Source organism: Pristis pectinata, chromosome 5 (assembly GCF_009764475.1).
Source record: "Pristis pectinata isolate sPriPec2 chromosome 5, sPriPec2.1.pri, whole genome shotgun sequence".
In the NCBI taxonomy this organism is placed as follows: Eukaryota; Metazoa; Chordata; class Chondrichthyes; order Rhinopristiformes; family Pristidae; genus Pristis; species Pristis pectinata.
The window spans coordinates 43,053,462-43,069,902 of record NC_067409.1 but is presented as its reverse complement, the minus strand read 5'-3'; the positions used below and the strand labels follow the sequence as shown (position 1 = coordinate 43,069,902).

General features: G+C 39.7%; 1 protein-coding gene across 1 annotated transcript in view; it reads right to left on the bottom strand.

Annotated features, from left to right (window-relative positions):
- Positions 1-16,441, bottom strand: part of tbc1d5 (TBC1 domain family, member 5) — a 377,143-nt gene that overhangs the window by 150,248 nt on the left and 210,454 nt on the right. Inside the window, exon 9 of the mRNA XM_052015950.1 lies at positions 14,624-14,691. Coding sequence (XP_051871910.1) covers positions 14,624-14,691 — 68 coding nt within the window. The remainder of the gene's footprint in view (positions 1-14,623; positions 14,692-16,441) is intronic.

Here is a 16,441-nt window from a genome sequence, read left to right as displayed (position 1 = left end):
GAGTTACCCAAGTCCTATTCAGGACCAGATCTGATCTCCACAAAAAATTTAATTAGAATAATCACTATAGTTTTTGCAGTAAGTTTGAGATCGATTCGACTCTCTTTTGAATATTTCCACCATGTCAGCATTTACCACACTAGATGGCAGTCTATTCCATAAGATGATATCAATAACCATAAGCAAGTAAAGTCTAAATATTTTGGGAGGCTTTCCTGACTTACGAGAATGCCCTAACGGCCACATGTGTGTACAGAAAAGGCTGGGAATGGTTACACAATTCACTTTGATATGAACAAGAAAGTGTACAAAATGTTGTCAACAAATTCAAGCTGTGCAGCAATGATTCAATACAGTAACTGTCATGTAACAGGTTACTTCTAATTATGCACAAACAAGCTTGGTGAATGCTGTTATCTTGAGACCGCAAATACACAATTGCAGTGCTCCAAGTGCATATATAAGCTGAAAATCAGGGACTGATTATTACTTAATTCGTTGTTCTGTGCAAAATGCTAACTGAAGAAGTATATATGAAATACAGAGGAGCTCAAATTCTGATCCAGTTCACTGACTTGAAAGCTTAACTGTTTCTCTCTCTACAGATGTTGTCTGATCTGTTGGGTAACCCCCAGCATTTTCTGCTTTAATTTCATATTTCCAGCACATGCAATTTTCTTGCTTTTTATATTTAGTTCCATTGCCTTGTTCTTTCCTCACAGCAATTTATTTTCTTTCAAGTGCTTATCCAATTCCCTTTTTGAAAACCCTGACTGACTCAATTTTTATTTCCCTCACAGAAAGCAAGTCCTGATCATAGCCACTCTGGTGTAAAAATAAAGTTTTTCTTCACATCCTTGCTGTGGTTTCTGTTCATTACTTTGAATCTGTGTACCTGGTCCCCATTACTTGGAACGGCTTTTCCCTACTTACTAAATACTGCATAATATCATAAACCTCCACCAAACCACCTCTTAAACCTTCTTTGCTCCAAGGAAACCCATCTCAAATTGTCCAGTCCAACCACTTAACTGAAATCCTTCAACTCTGGAAGCATTCTCGTCGGTCTCTTCTATACTCCCAGACTTCCACTTCTCTTAAAGGTTGGTGACCAAAATTTGACAAAATACTCCATGTCCCAACCAGTCCTCTACAAAGGTTCAACACAACATCCTTACTTTTGTACTTTATGCCTCTACTTATGTAGAGTTAGATTCTATATGCTTTATGGAAACCCTCTCAATGTGCCCTGCCATATTCAAAGATTTATGAACCTACATCCCTCTTTTCCTGCATACTCTTCAGGATCATGCCTCTTAGTCTATATTGTCTTCCCTCCATCTTCCTTCCAAAATATAGCACTTTGCACTTCTATTATTTCATCAGCCATTTATCAACCCAATCTGCCAGCCTACCTACATCCTCTGCATTCTATTACTTCCTTCTCAATGTTTAGCAAACTTCCAAGTTTTGTGTTATCTGCAACTTCAAAATTTTACCAAACACATCATTGAAAAAAAAAGTTGTGCCAGCAATGACTCCTGAGAAGCATAACTACCTGATATCCTCTGAAGTACAACAGTTTATCACAACTCTCTGCTGTCTGTTATTAAACCAATATTTTACCAATCAGTAGAACTTTCTTTAATCCATGATGCTATTGACCTCCTTATTTTATGGGCCTCAATTTTGCAAATTGGCCATTTATGCAAGACTGTCAAATGTCTTCTGGACATGCATCCAGCTGACATCACCTGCATTCCCTTCATCAACCCTCTATGTTACTTCATTAAAAAATATAATCGTGATTAGTCAAACATGATTTTCATTTAACAAACCTATATTAAATCTCCTTTATTAACTAAAACCTCTCGAAGTGCCTGTAAATTTATCATGATTACTGGTTCCCAAAGCTTCCCCAACTCTGATTAAATTGATGGGTCTGCAGTTGTAAGGCATGAACTTACACACCTTTTCCAACAAGGCCATATGTCCTTCTCCAGTTCTCTTGCATCTAGAAGGAATTGGAAGATTATGGCACAATTATAACCTGCCTAAGAATTCCAGAAAACATTTAACAAAGCCCTGTAAGCCTCTTCTAATCATCAATGTTGGGAAAAATATTATCCACTGCAGTGACACCTAGTTTCAAGTAACTTGCTCACCAATCATCAAACCTTTTATCTCAAACCTAGCCTTGATTCATACATGGAAGTGTGAATTGAACAAGCGGCTGTTTGTTACGGAATTCGCGGGTTTAAGCAAAACAAATACCATTATGGGTCAAAGACAGAACTATCTAATGGCTGGAGTCAGACAAAGATTAAAATGAACGACCATTAATATTCAGCAAACAGCACAGCTGCAGGATTTTCACTGGGTCATAGTCTTGACCCAACCAACTTCAGCTGCTTTATCAGTGTGTTTCTCTCCATCATAATATTTGTAACGGGATTGTCCATTGACAACTCTCCTGTGTTCTGCTCCATTCACCACTCCAATAATAATAAAGCAACTCCTGCCAGACATAGAAAAGAATAATAGGTAAGGTAATAGCACAAAGCCAGATTTGGGCTGATAAATTCCAGCTAATTACCAATCATACACAAGTAAACAGTACCAGTGATGCAAAATTCACAACCATTAACATCCAGGTAATCACTATTGATAAAGAGCCTCCCTGAAGCAACCAGATCAACATCTGGGTTGCAAGATCATTGCTGGGTATTCTGCCATCAGTAATCATTTCCTGATCCCTCAAACACATTGCCATCTATGTCAAATTATCAATACATTGGAATACTCGGTACCTGTCTTGATTGATGCAGCAGCAGCACAACACATCCTAAATATGATTCACCACATAATGCCCCAGTGCTTTTTCACCATCTACAGGTTTGAGCCAAAGGTGTAATGGAATACTTTACACTTGTCTGGATGAGTGCCACTTCAACAATACTTATGAAACTTGACAAATTCCTCGACAAAGCAGGCCATTAGATTGACATGCCATCCACCACCCTAAAATGCCATTGTTTCCACCACTAGCAAACAGTGGCTCCAGTGTGCACCATCTACAAAATGCATCAGTTACCCACCTAGGGTCCTCCAGGAACACCTCCCAAATCTGCAACTATCACCATCAAGGATTACAAGGGGATCAAATATAGGGATCACCACAACCAGCAGTTTCCCGTCAAGTTACACACCATCCTGACTTGGGGAAATGTCATCAGTTTAAACCTGTAATTTGCTACACAAAAACACTAGGAATATCTTCACCAGAAGAACTACAGTGGTTCAAGAAAGCAGTTCAACTTCTCAAGAGCAATTAGGAGTGGCCAAAAAATGCAGTCCTTTCTAGTGACACACAGATAACCCCTAAATAAATGAAATTAAAAAAATACCTGGAAAGACATTTTTAACATTATCTCAACTGTACTGAATATTGATTTACAACCTTACCCTATCACTGCAATTTTTGGATTACCAAGGATAGACTCTGGCCACTTATCTGCTTCCGCTTACTGTATGATTGTCTTTGTTACATTAATGGCTAAACGATCCATTTTGCTTAAATGGAAGGATCCAACACCCCCTACTACTTTTCAATGGTTCTCTCAAACTATATCATGTTTAAACTTGGAAAGAATTAGGAGTGGTACTGTTGATCCTTTGCTTAAATTTGAAGATATTTGGAGTCCATTTATTCAATATTTTCACATGATATAGATCCCCTTTCAATAATTCTCCAACTTAGAGGAACGGAGTTGGCGACATAATATTGCTCTGTTTCTACTGAGAAATTTCAGTCCAGTCTTTTTTCTTTGTTTTTGTTCTTTTTGAAATTTTTCTGTTTAGTTTGGTTTGATATATTGTTTATAATTTTTCTTATTGATTTGAGGATTTTATATATATATATATATGAAATCTTTTCTTTTATATTATATTCATTTACTAAGAGGTCGTTGGATCTACAGATTTTTTATATTTTATTGTTCTTTATGATTATCTATGCCATGATTGTTCTCCTGATCCCTTTGTACTACATGTACAAACATTGATGTTATATATTAATTTGTATTAATTTGAAAACTAATAGAAAGTTTGAAAAAAAATCCCTGCTCTGAAAATTTAAAAATACTGCAGATGCTATAAATCTGAAACAAAAACAGGAAACGCTGGAAACACTTAGCAAGCCAGGCAGCATTTGTGGAAAGAGAAACAGAGTCAATGTTTCAGGTCGAAGACCCTTCATCAGAATCAAGAAAGAGAGAGAATGGTCTGATCTCTATCATTGGTTTCCTATTATTTTCTAGTGAATCACAATCTAAGTTGAAGCAACAACAACCTCTCTTCTGACAAGGCATACATGTACATGTAATAAAGATATTATAGTCTTCTGGATTCAATGTTGAGTTTGAAAGTTTCAAAAAATAAGCAATTCCACCTTTCGCATTTTACATTTTTAGTATTCATGTTTTTTTTTCCCTGCTGATAATTTCAGATAATTTTTCAGCTTCTCCCATCTATAACTGCTCCAGACATACCTTTTGTTTTTCACTCCTTGCTCAACATGCCAGGATACATCCTCAAGAAGGGAAGTGCTAATGGAATCAGTGCTAAAAGGAATCATTAAAGCATTGTATAAAGTGAGATGCGTTACTATCAGCACTGCTATGCCAAGAACCTGGTGCGAATCCAGGAATGTATCATCCCATTCCTTGATGTGAAGTATCTGCAAGTGAAGGCTGGTATTGGATGGGCTGGGATGGGTGCTGTGGGTGCTCAGTGCTGAGATGTGGGCCAGTGATGTACCCTGGCCAGCACAGTCAGTGCAGGCCATTGTTGGGGTCTGGCACTGTTTGGTCCATGAGTTGGCAAACTGCATGCATCCTTTTTTTTCTCTGTCTCGTTGTATGTGATGGAAGCTGGTGTTTCTCCATCTCTTTGTTTGGCTGCATGTCCCAATGGCCAATGACGGCCATTACGCTTGTTACCATGGAGGAATCTCTAGTCTGGGAAATGTTGTGCAAACAAAGAGAGGGGGAAACAGCAGCTCACACCACATGCAATAAGAGGTGATGAGAGAGACTGTAGGACCTGGGCAGTCTGTCAACACATGGGACAGGTACTGCCAGTCCCCTGCAAATGTTGGCTCTCACCATGCAGGCCAGGGTGCAGTACAGAGCTCCCTATGTCAGTAATGAGCAACTGCATTGCTTGCCCAACATTACCCCTCACAGACAGCCTCTCCATTTTGGAGATTTACTGCTGGGGGAATGGCAGCAGAGGGTCAGGATTTGCACCAGGTTCCTGGCACAGCAGTGCATAGCAGATGTCTTTCTTTTAAATACCAAGGAGTACCTGTGGATGTCTTGACTGAAGGATTGAGAGCATTATAATGAGTAACACTAGGTAAGGTACCAATGTAATCCCTTCCTCACCCTATTTCATTCTGCACCAAAACCTCTTCTGAGATTTAATCTCTTCTGTCAAGCCTATTATAGATTTTCCTTACAGTTCTTTCCTCCTCTCATTCTTTTCTTCGCACCTCGTTTTAGCTCCAACTTCTCCCAATTAAAACAGAAAATCAATGATCTAAATTGTCAACTGTGTTTCCACATATGTTGCCTGACCCTTCTGAGTGCTTCCAATATCTGTAGTATTTTGCTTTAGGGCAGAGCAGACTGTTTGACGGGCAACCTTGCCACTCAGTAGCCACCTCCTTTCATCACTGACAATATTGTAGCATTGGAACATATGAACAAAAGAGAACACTAAGTTATGGATGTGTGATCAACAGTACCCCTTGATCCTATCCCCACCCATGGTCTTCAGCAGAGTGGAAAAACAAAAGCCATAATAGTACTACCTCACAAACTGGTTCTCCTCCAACACAAGTAACGTCCTGGTATGGAGACATGTTATCATTCTTTCATCGGTGCTGCATATTTATCTCACCTTACCATGCATTACAAAGTTTTACTTCTTCAGAATCAGAATTATTAGCACTGACGTATGATGTTAAATTTGTTGTTTTGCGGCAGCAGTACAGTGCAAAGACATAAAATCTATAAATTACAAAAATAAATAAATAGAGCAAAAGAAAGGAGACTTGCATTTATACTGTGGATTTCATGACATGAGGATGATTCACATCAGAAATATCTTTTTATTCATTTTTTGGGATGTGGGTATTACTGCCAGCATGTATTCCCCATCCCTGTAATGGTCTCATAGCCAACGAAGTAATTATCAATGCGGGAAAAGTAGCAACTGAGTTGTCTATTACCAGATATGTGATAATAACCAGATAATTTTTTTTATGTTGGTCAAAGCCTAGGACACCAGGGAAAACATTTCTGATCTTCAGAATAACCTTACATTACCTGAGAGGCTTGATGAAGCTTCAAGGTTTAATGTCCCATAAGAAAGCTGGGGCCTCTGACAATGTAGTACCCCTCCTTATTCAATATTCTTAGTCTGTTAAATACCTGTTGAAGAATCCTTTCTTTATTCGCTGAAATAAGACCAGGTTCATGTTTGTATTTATGAAAGAAAAAAATTTAAGTATAAATAACATATCCATTTTTCTGTACAACCACAATTCTTACAGAGCTGGATGGTGTACATGCTGGAGGATGTTTCCCTTGACTGCAGGGGTCTACAACAAGGGGTCAAAGCTTCAGGATAAGAGGCAAAACATTTAGGGCTGTGATGAAGAGAAATTTCTTCACTCAAGGGTGGTCAACCTGTGCAATTCTCCACTGCTGAAAGTGGTGGAGGCCAGATCACTAAATATACTTAAGGAGGAAGACCAATTTCTAGACACAAAAGGCATCAGGCAGAATGGAGAGAGAGAGCAGGAATGTGGTATTGAGAAAGAGGAACAGCCATGATCATGTTGAATGGTGGAGCAGGCTGGAAGGCCTGCATTAACCTGCTGTCTGAAACTGTCCTGATCCTAAATGGCAAACCTTCCATAATGACAAGGTATTGAATACTGTAATGCTGCGATGTGGCTGAGTTAGAAAAAGGCCCATCTATAGAGCAGTTGGAGCAAAACCAGTAGCTTGCTGAGTTACTGAATTACAGAAGAATTATAATACATAAAACTAATTAAAAATCTTTCATTAAACTCAATTAATTCTAAAAATAACTGTAAATTAATAACTAGCTATGATCCTTGCAACTGTTCTGCACCAATGAAATGAAGTGACTTGTGTTCCTGCATCAGGTCTAACTTGGCAACAGTTTCACTGGGGAGGTTCCCCTGAGTAAGTGCCAGGGAACAGTAGCAAGTTAGCTCTCCACCTCTGGACTCCACGTGGAGTGCAGTCAGCAAAATCCCAATAAAGATTGGTCAGTGTGTTTTGAATTTCCACACATGCGAATCCTGAACTTGGTGGCATCATGCCTTATTTAAGCTCTAAAACAGGTCAGGAACATAATACCTACTAATGTCTGATTAAGTTGACATGGTATTTTTGATGCAAAATCAAAGCCTTAAATTGGATTTAAGCAGGTAGTTGGGTAGCTTTAACAGTTAGAGAGTTACCAGGCTTTGAGTCTGGCATTGAAGATTTCATACGATTTCCATTAGTTGACTCAATACAACCGTTAACAACAAAATAATTTGCGAAAATCAACTCAAGGACTTTTGTTTGTCCAAATAAAATTGAACTAGTTCAATCTTAACTGAAGCAGCCGATGGCTGGTCAACTGCACCCAAGACTATCTGCTTATGTCTGGAAAGAATATGCAGCATTTAGTCAGAAAGATAAACTACAGAAATGATAACAAAAAATAGGAAATACATATTGTTACGGACTCAGTGAAAGTCCCTTTAAGATAGAGTGTGTGTGTGTGTGTGTGTGTGTGTGTGTGTGTGGCGTGCTTACGTCAATAGAAGATAAAGGACGTAATGACGTTGTTGAAGAAGAAGAAGAAGGAGAGAGAGAAAGAGAAGGGAGAGAGACACCAGCCTGCTAGTGTTCTCTATCAATGGATGAGAAACAATAACTGTGTCTGCCACTGAAATCCATGTATGGAAGTTGGAAGTAATCCGGTGGAGTTCACTTTGTTGCTGACCTGTAGAAGGAAACAGGTATTTGTGTGTGGACGACCACGATTCGGATGCTTTTCGGGGTGAGGAAGTCACTACCGAGTAAACACTGGAGTGTCGTTTGGGTTCCATCGTGGAACATTTGGATTTTGTATGTACTCTCTCTATGTTTTTCTACATCTACGTCTTATCTTCTGACAACGGTGGTTGTTGAAGAAGCCCTTGCTCATGTTTCACCTTATGGCTTGCAGAACTGAACTTTAAGAACCATTCTGGAACTGGGAGTTTTGGACTTTGCCACACATACACACGAAGAGTTTAGTTTTGGGGTTAACGTTCGAGGTTTAACATTTTTGAATTCTAACATACTAACATTTTTACTTTTATTTTATGTATTATCATAAGTAGTGATTAATAAAATAGTTTTTAACACTGAATCATGCTCAGTGTGTTTCTTTTGTTGCTGGTTCGTGACAAAATTGGGGGCTCGTCCGGGATCCAATCCAAAGATTAACGAGTGTCGTCTGGGATCATTCCCCAGATTGACGAGATTTGTTCAGGATTCAATCCAAAGATTTTTGAGGGAGGTCTGATAAATTCTTTTTAATTGGCTTGTGTGTGTGGAAACCAGCAGCAATGGATATTAAGGCATTTTTGGAGTCACCAACCCTACAGGGATTGGAGATGGCGAAAAAGGATGATTTGATAAAGATTGCTACAAAGCTAAACCTTACAGAAGTAAAGCAGTCTATGAGAAAAGCAGTTATTCATAGAATGATAGTTGACTATTATTTGGAGAAGGAAGTGTTTGAGTTGAGTGAGGTAGTTGAGTTTCCTGAGAGTAAACCAGTAATTTCTGATGTGACTTTTCAACCAGTGGAGTTGGAGGATCTGGAGGAGGAAGAATTAGAACAGTTAGAAGAGTTTTCTGGGGGTGAGTCAGAGAGACCTGTTAGACAGGTGCAGATAGCAAAGATGGAGTTAGAGCAAACACGACTGAAGGTGGAGTTGGGACAAAAAAAGATAGAGGCTGAGCAAAAGAGATTAGAGGCCGAACTAAAGAAATTAGAGACTGAACGAGAGATAACTCGGATGAAGATAGAGGCTGATCTAGCAATGAAGCAGATGGAATTGAGGAGGATGGAGCTGGATAGCGAGGAGAAAAATAGGCAGCATGAGTTACAAATGAAGCAAAAGAGTTCGGAATCTGATTCTAATGATGGTTTTTCAGCCAGCAGGGAGGTTCGATTAGTCCCGCCTTTTGAGGAAGATCAGGTTGATCAGTATTTCCAACATTTTGAAAAGGTTGCTGTGAGTTCAAACTGGCCAAAGAAAGGATGGGCTCTTATGGTACAGAGTGTGATTAAAGGTAAAGCTCAAAAAGCTTATTCTGCTTTGTCTGCTGAGGATGCAGCTGATTATACCAAGGTAAAACAAGCTATATTGAAGGCCTATGAATTGGTACCTGAAGCTTACAGACAAAAATTTAGAGACTTGAGGAAATCTGCAGATCAGACTTATATGGAATTTGCCAATGGAAAGAGAATATGTTTTGAACGATGGTACATGGCTAAAAATGTAGATGGGGATTTTGATAAATTGAAAGAATTGATACTAGTGGAAGACTTTAAAAGATGTGTTCCAGCTGAATTAACAACATATTTAAATGAAAAGGCAGTGGAAACTTTACAAGAAACTGCTAGGTTGGCAGATGATTATGCTTTAACCCATAAATCCAAATGGGGACAACCTAAAACCTTTCGAAAGAGTTACAAGGACAATCCAGGTAAACCAGAGATTAAATTGGGAGGTAATCAAAAAGGAAAGGATGAAAAGAAGCCCGTGCTGGAGAAACCTGTTGAGCGTACTTGTTATTACTGTAAGAAACCTGGCCATGTGATATCTAATTGTGCCCTTTTGAAGAAAAGGAAGGAAGCTGTGCCCAATGCTTGCTTTCAGGCAATTAAAAATCAAAAAGGTTTAGGAGATGCTGTTAAAGATCAGTCCTTGCAAGAGGTAAAAGTGGAAAAGTTGGAGGAGGTGAGAAAGGAATTCCGTTCTTATGTATCAGAGGGTTTTGTTTCACTGAATGATGAGTCACCCCAGGTGCCAGTGAAAATTCTTAGAGATACTGGGGCTAGTCAATCTCTCTTGCTGGACAGTGTTTTAAATTTTGGTGAAGAAAGTGACACTGGTGAGGTAAATCTAGTGCGAGGCGTTACAGATGACACCATGTCTGTCCCTCTACACAGGGTGATTTTAAAGTCAAAGTTCGTAGAAGGACCAGTCGAGATAGGGATAAGACCTAGGTTGCCAGTGGAAGGAGTTTCTTTGTTATTGGGAAATGACCTTGCAGATGGAGAAATTGTTCCTGTGGTATGGTTAACGACCAAACCAAGGATTGATGAGTCTGAGAATGATCCAGATGTTTACCCATCATGTGCGGTGACTCGAGCTAGAGCTAAAGAATTAGCCAAGACAGACAGTCCGATGCAGTCTGATGTGGTTCCTTGTGATAGTCCTAAACATGAAGAAAATTATGATGCCTTATCTGAGACTTTTCTATCTTCACTGGAGGATCAACATCCTTATAGTGAGCCTGAATTTAAAGATTTGTCTTTGTTGAGGAAGGATTTTATGGTGGAACAGACAAAGGATCCTGAGTTGACAGAATTGAAAGAAAAAGCTCTCTCATGTGAGGAGATTGAAAAAGTGCCAATTGGATACTATGTCAAAAATGGAGTGTTAATGAGGAAATGGAGACCTCCTCATGTTCCTGTTACTGAGGAATGGGAAGTTATTCATCAGGTTGTTGTTCCAAAAGTTTACAGGGATGAGATTTTAAACCTGGCCCATAGTATGCCTTTGGGTGGTCATTTTGGTGTGAATAAAACTGTAGGGAAGATCTTGAAACAATTCTATTGGCCTGGTTTGAGAAAAGATGTGGTGATGTTTTGTCGAACCTGCCACACATGTCAGATGGTAGGTAAACGAAATCAAAAACCCCCTGTGGCTCCTTTGAAGCCAATTCCTGCTTTTGGTGAACCCTTTTCGAAGGTGATTGTGGACTGTGTTGGCCCATTACCAAAGTCTAAGACTGGAAATCAGTATTTGTTAACCATCATGTGTGCCACTTCTAGATTTCCAGAGGCAATACCCCTTAGAAATATTAAGGCCAAGACGGTGTCAAAGGCTCTTTTAAAATTTTTTTACCTTGTTTGGTTTGCCAAAAGAAATCCAATCTGATCAAGGTAGTAATTTTATGTCAAATTTTTTTCAACAACTAGACTATGAGCTGGGAGCAAAGCAGATTGTATCATCTGCATATCACCCAGAATCTCAAGGAGCTCTGGAGAGATTTCATTCTACTCTCAAAAATATGCTGAAGACTTATTGCTTTGAAAACACAAAGGATTGGGACAAAGGTATTCATTTACTTTTGTTTGCCGTTAGAGATTCAATCCAAGAGTCAATAGGATTTAGTCCGTTTGAGCTTGTATTTGGACATAGGGTGAGAGGACCTTTGGAGTTGTTAAGAGAGCAATGGGTTAATGAAGAAGTGCATTTGAGTCTGTTGGACTATGTCCAAAAATTTAAAACTCGGTTGGAGAGAGTCTGCCAGCTAGCGAGAGAGAATTTGAAAACTAGCCAGATAAGAATGAAGACATATTTTGATAGACGTGCTAGGCCTAGGACATTTGTAGTGGGGCAAAAGGTGTTGGTATTTTTCCCTAGCCAAAATAATCCCTTGCAATCTCGTTTTTCTGGACCCTATGTTATTGAATCTCGAGTGACTGATTTAACATATATAATCAAAACACCAGATAGACGCAAGAAAACACAACTCTGTCATGTAAATATGCTAAAACCTTATTATGAGGGGGATTCAGTTGTGGCCTTGGTGGATGATGTAAAAGTTGTTTCTAGAATGTCTGATGTTGATGTTGAGGAAGGCAAATTTAGACCAAATATTGTTCCATCGAAACTAAAACACCAAAATATCATGGAGAACCTTGAAACGAAGTTGGACCATTTACAAGTTTCACAAAAACAACAGATGAGAGAGTTAATTTTAAAATTTAAAAATCTGTTCCCAGATGTTCCAAACAGAACATCAATAATTACCCATGATGTTGATGTTGGGGATGCAAAACCAATCATACAACACCCATATCGAATGAATGTGGAAAAAAGTAAACTTGTTGATCAGGAAATAAAATACATGTTGGAAAATGATATTATTAGACATTCTACTTCAAATTGGAGTTCGCCCTGTGTTATTGTACCTAAACCTGATGGAACTGTTAGATTTTGCACAGATTACAGGAAAGTGAATGCTGTATCGAAGTCAGATGCTTACCCTATTCCTAGGGTGGATGATTGCATAGATAGAGTGGGAAAGGCAAAATTTCTTACAAAGATTGACCTATTAAAAGGGTACTGGTGTGTTCCATTAACAGATAGAGGAAGGGAGATTTCAGCCTTTGTAACCCCTTCTGGATTGTATGAATACAATGTTTTGCCATTTGGAATGAAAAATGCTCCGGCAACATTTCAAAGAATGATTAATTCAGTGATTCATGGGTTAAAACATACAGATGCCTACATTGACGACTTAGTGACTGGGAATGATACATGGGAGGATCACATCTCTGCGTTAGAAAGGTTGTTTGAAAGACTTTCCAAGGCTAACCTTACAGTTAACTTGGCTAAAAGTGAATTTGGCCATGCCACTGTGACGTATCTTGGTTATGTTGTAGGTCAAGGCAAGCAAGCTCCTGCTCAGGCAAAAGTTCAAGCAATATCCGAGTTCCCTATTCCCACAGGTACGAGGACTGTTAGAAGATTTTTGGGAATGGTTGGATATTACCGAAAATTTTGTAAAAATTTTGCTGATATTGCTCTTCCCCTAACTAATCTTCTGAAGAAGGGAGTAAAGTTTGTTTGGACAGATTCTTGTCAAGAAGCATTTGAGAAGCTGAAAGCCATTTTATGCTACCATCCTGTGCTCAAAACACCTGACTTTGAAAAGCCATTTTCATTAGCAGTAGATGCCAGCGATGAAGCTGCAGGAGCTGTGTTGTTGCAGAAGGGTGACCTTGATATTGACCATCCTGTAGCTTACTTTTCAAAGAAATTTAATGAGCATCAAAAGAATTATTCCACCATAGAGAAAGAATTACTGTCACTTGTTTTAGCCTTGCAACATTTCAGTGTATATGTTTGCACCGCTCAGAAACCATTGACTGTGTATACCGATCATAACCCATTGGTGTTTCTGAGCCGAGTCAAAAATAAGAACAGAAGGCTGTTAAACTGGAGTTTAATTTTGCAAGAGTTTGATCTCATGATAACTCACATTAAAGGCAAAGATAATGTGATTGCTGATTGTCTTTCCCGATGTTAAATGGGAAACATGTATCTGTACTAATCTGATAGTCTGTAGTTGTGTAGCATGATAATTATTAACATTACTAACTGTATGCACGGTTACATTTTTCTTGGGAAAAATTTTTTTTTAGGTGGGAGGTGTTACGGACTCAGTGAAAGTCCCTTTAAGATAGAGAGTGTGTGTGTGTGGGGTGTGCTTACGTCAATAGAAGATAAAGGACGTAATGACGTTGTTGAAGAAGAAGGAGAGAGAGAGAGAGAAGGGAGAGAGACACCAGCCTGCTAGTGTTCTCTATCAATGGATGAGAAACAATAACTGTGTCTGCCACTGAAATCCATGTATGGAAGTTGGAAGTAATCCGGTGGAGTTCACTTTGTTGCTGACCTGTAGAAGGAAACAGGTATTTGTGTGTGGACGACCACGATTCGGATGCTTTTCGGGGTGAGGAAGTCACTACCGAGTAAACACTGGAGTGTCGTTTGGGTTCCATCGTGGAACATTTGGATTTTGTATGTACTCTCTCTATGTTTTTCTACATCTACGTCTTATCTTCTGACAACGGTGGTTGTTGAAGAAGCCCTTGCTTATGTTTCACCTTATGGCTTGCGGAACTGAACTTTAAGAACCAGTCCGGAACTGGGAGTTTTGGACTTTGCCACACACACACACACACACACACACACACACACACACACACACACACACACACACACACACACACACACACACACGAAGAGTTTAGTTTTGGGGTTAATGTTCGAGGTTTAACATTTTTGAATTCTAACATACTAACATTTTTACTTTTATTTTACGTATTATCATAAGTAGTGATTAATAAAATAATTTTTAACACTGAATCATGCTCAGTGTGTTTCTTTTGTTGCTGGTTCGTGACAATATCAAGCACTAAGTCTATCACAGCATAGTTCATATATACCTCAATAATAAATTATTCATAATATGAGGTAGTAACATGACTTAACATCTATAAAATAAATACAGAAAAGTTGAATAAAGTTTCATTTGGAAATTCTTGGTGTTTATGATAATGGGCAGTGGTCAATTGTACATATATATCATCTCACTAAAATAAATGGTATTGCTACTAATTTATTGAAACTATTATTTAGGAAAATCTGTTTGTATTTTAATTGTGCACATACGTTCTTGTCACATCTTGTTGAATCATTGCTCGAAGTTCTTTATCCTGAAAAAACTTGTTCCAAAGACTCTGCATAAAAAGACAGTAACAAACAATAAATCTTCAAAGCATAAACCAGCAACAATTGCTTTACTAGATAACTCAGTTACTTGATAAGGTCCTTTCTAATTGCCCTTTTGTTCACCTCCATAGTACTATGCACCTTACAACATTTTAAAATCTTGTATCCAATCATATTGTTTCCTGAAGGGATATAAAACAATATTACATAGTACAGATGTATAAGGTGTGCCCTGCCAAAAGGATTGATTTAAAAAAGACAAATTCATATCAATGCAAGTTAAAAAAGTTTAACTTCAAGGAAAAATGTTGTTGAGAGGAAGACAGAAGATTTTATAATTCATTTTGCACAACTGAGCCTTTTAATTTTTTTGTTCAAAGATTTTGATCATTCTACATTAGCTGCTATATATCATGCAATCTTTATTCAATTTACAAAAAAAGTCACTAAAAATAAAATGCAGAATAATAGATGGTTGAGGATGAATTAAAAAGGGAGCATGCATTCTACAAAAAAAAATGAGCTGCAGCTGGCATCCTGTGTGCACAATAACTGTCATACAAAGGTACGTTTTTGTAAGTTGACACTTCGAGCAGAGAGCTTTACTGTCTGAAGTGCATATCAGGCATTTGGGTGAAGAGGCTCAATTCAAATGGATGGAAAAACCTAGAGGACTCATTGACCTATGCCCAAAATCCTCACATGCACTCTTGGCAGATGCAGCACTATGATGGGTGCACAATTCCATTAAATTATTCCTGTAATTTCCACCAGAATTACAAATGTAAATAAAAGCCAACAACTGAAGAAAATATATTTGGTACTAGGTAAACAAATAATCTCTTGTGGCGACTCACCGTCTAGTCGGGCGAACCGGCTCGGCAGTCGGGTCGCGCGGCGTCGGAGCGACGAGGCCCAAGATGGCGGCGGGCCTCGTCTTTCCGAGCGACGGGGAGAACCCGCGCGCGGGAAAGTCCTGATGATGTAGGACTTACGTCATTGCCGGTTTTTTTGGGCGGGAGTTTTTCTCCCTTAAAGGGCCCGCACAAGGCGGGAAAATAAACCAGTTCTGTTTGGCAATCCTCCGAGTAGAGTCTTGTTTTATTCCGCGGTAGCAACCGCTACATTGGTGACCCCGACGGTCCAAACGGCTTTTGGACCCGCGAAATGGACGACAGCGCAGCAGCCAACGCAGTGGCCCTCAAGCTGCCCACCTTTTGGACCCTTCGGCCCAGCGTCTGGTTTGACCAGGCTGAAGCGCAATTCCACCTTCGGCAGATCACCTCCGACTCCACGAAGTACTACCATGTGGTTAGCTCTCTGGACCAGGAGACAGCCGCCCAGGTTGGAGACTTCATCCAGTCGCCTCCGGAGGAAGATAAGTACCCGGCTTTCAAAGATCTTTTGATCCGGACCTTCGGCCTCTCCCGTCGTGAGCGCGCCGCCCGCCTGCTTCATCTGGACGGCCTGGGGGACAGATCCCCATCCACCCTAATGAATGAGATGCTGGCATTGGCCGAGGGACACAAGCCATGCCTGATGTTCGAACAGGCCTTCCTCGAACAGCTCCCCGATGACATCCACTTGTTGTTAGCTGACGCCGACTTCAGCAACCCCCGTGAGGTGGCCGCCCGGGCAGATGTCCTGTGGAGGGCCAAGCGCGAGAGCGGTTCGTCCGTCAGTCAAATCACCAGGCCGCGAGCCCAACGCCTGCCTCGCCCGGCCCCAGCAACCGAGCAGCCACGCCCCAGGAACGCA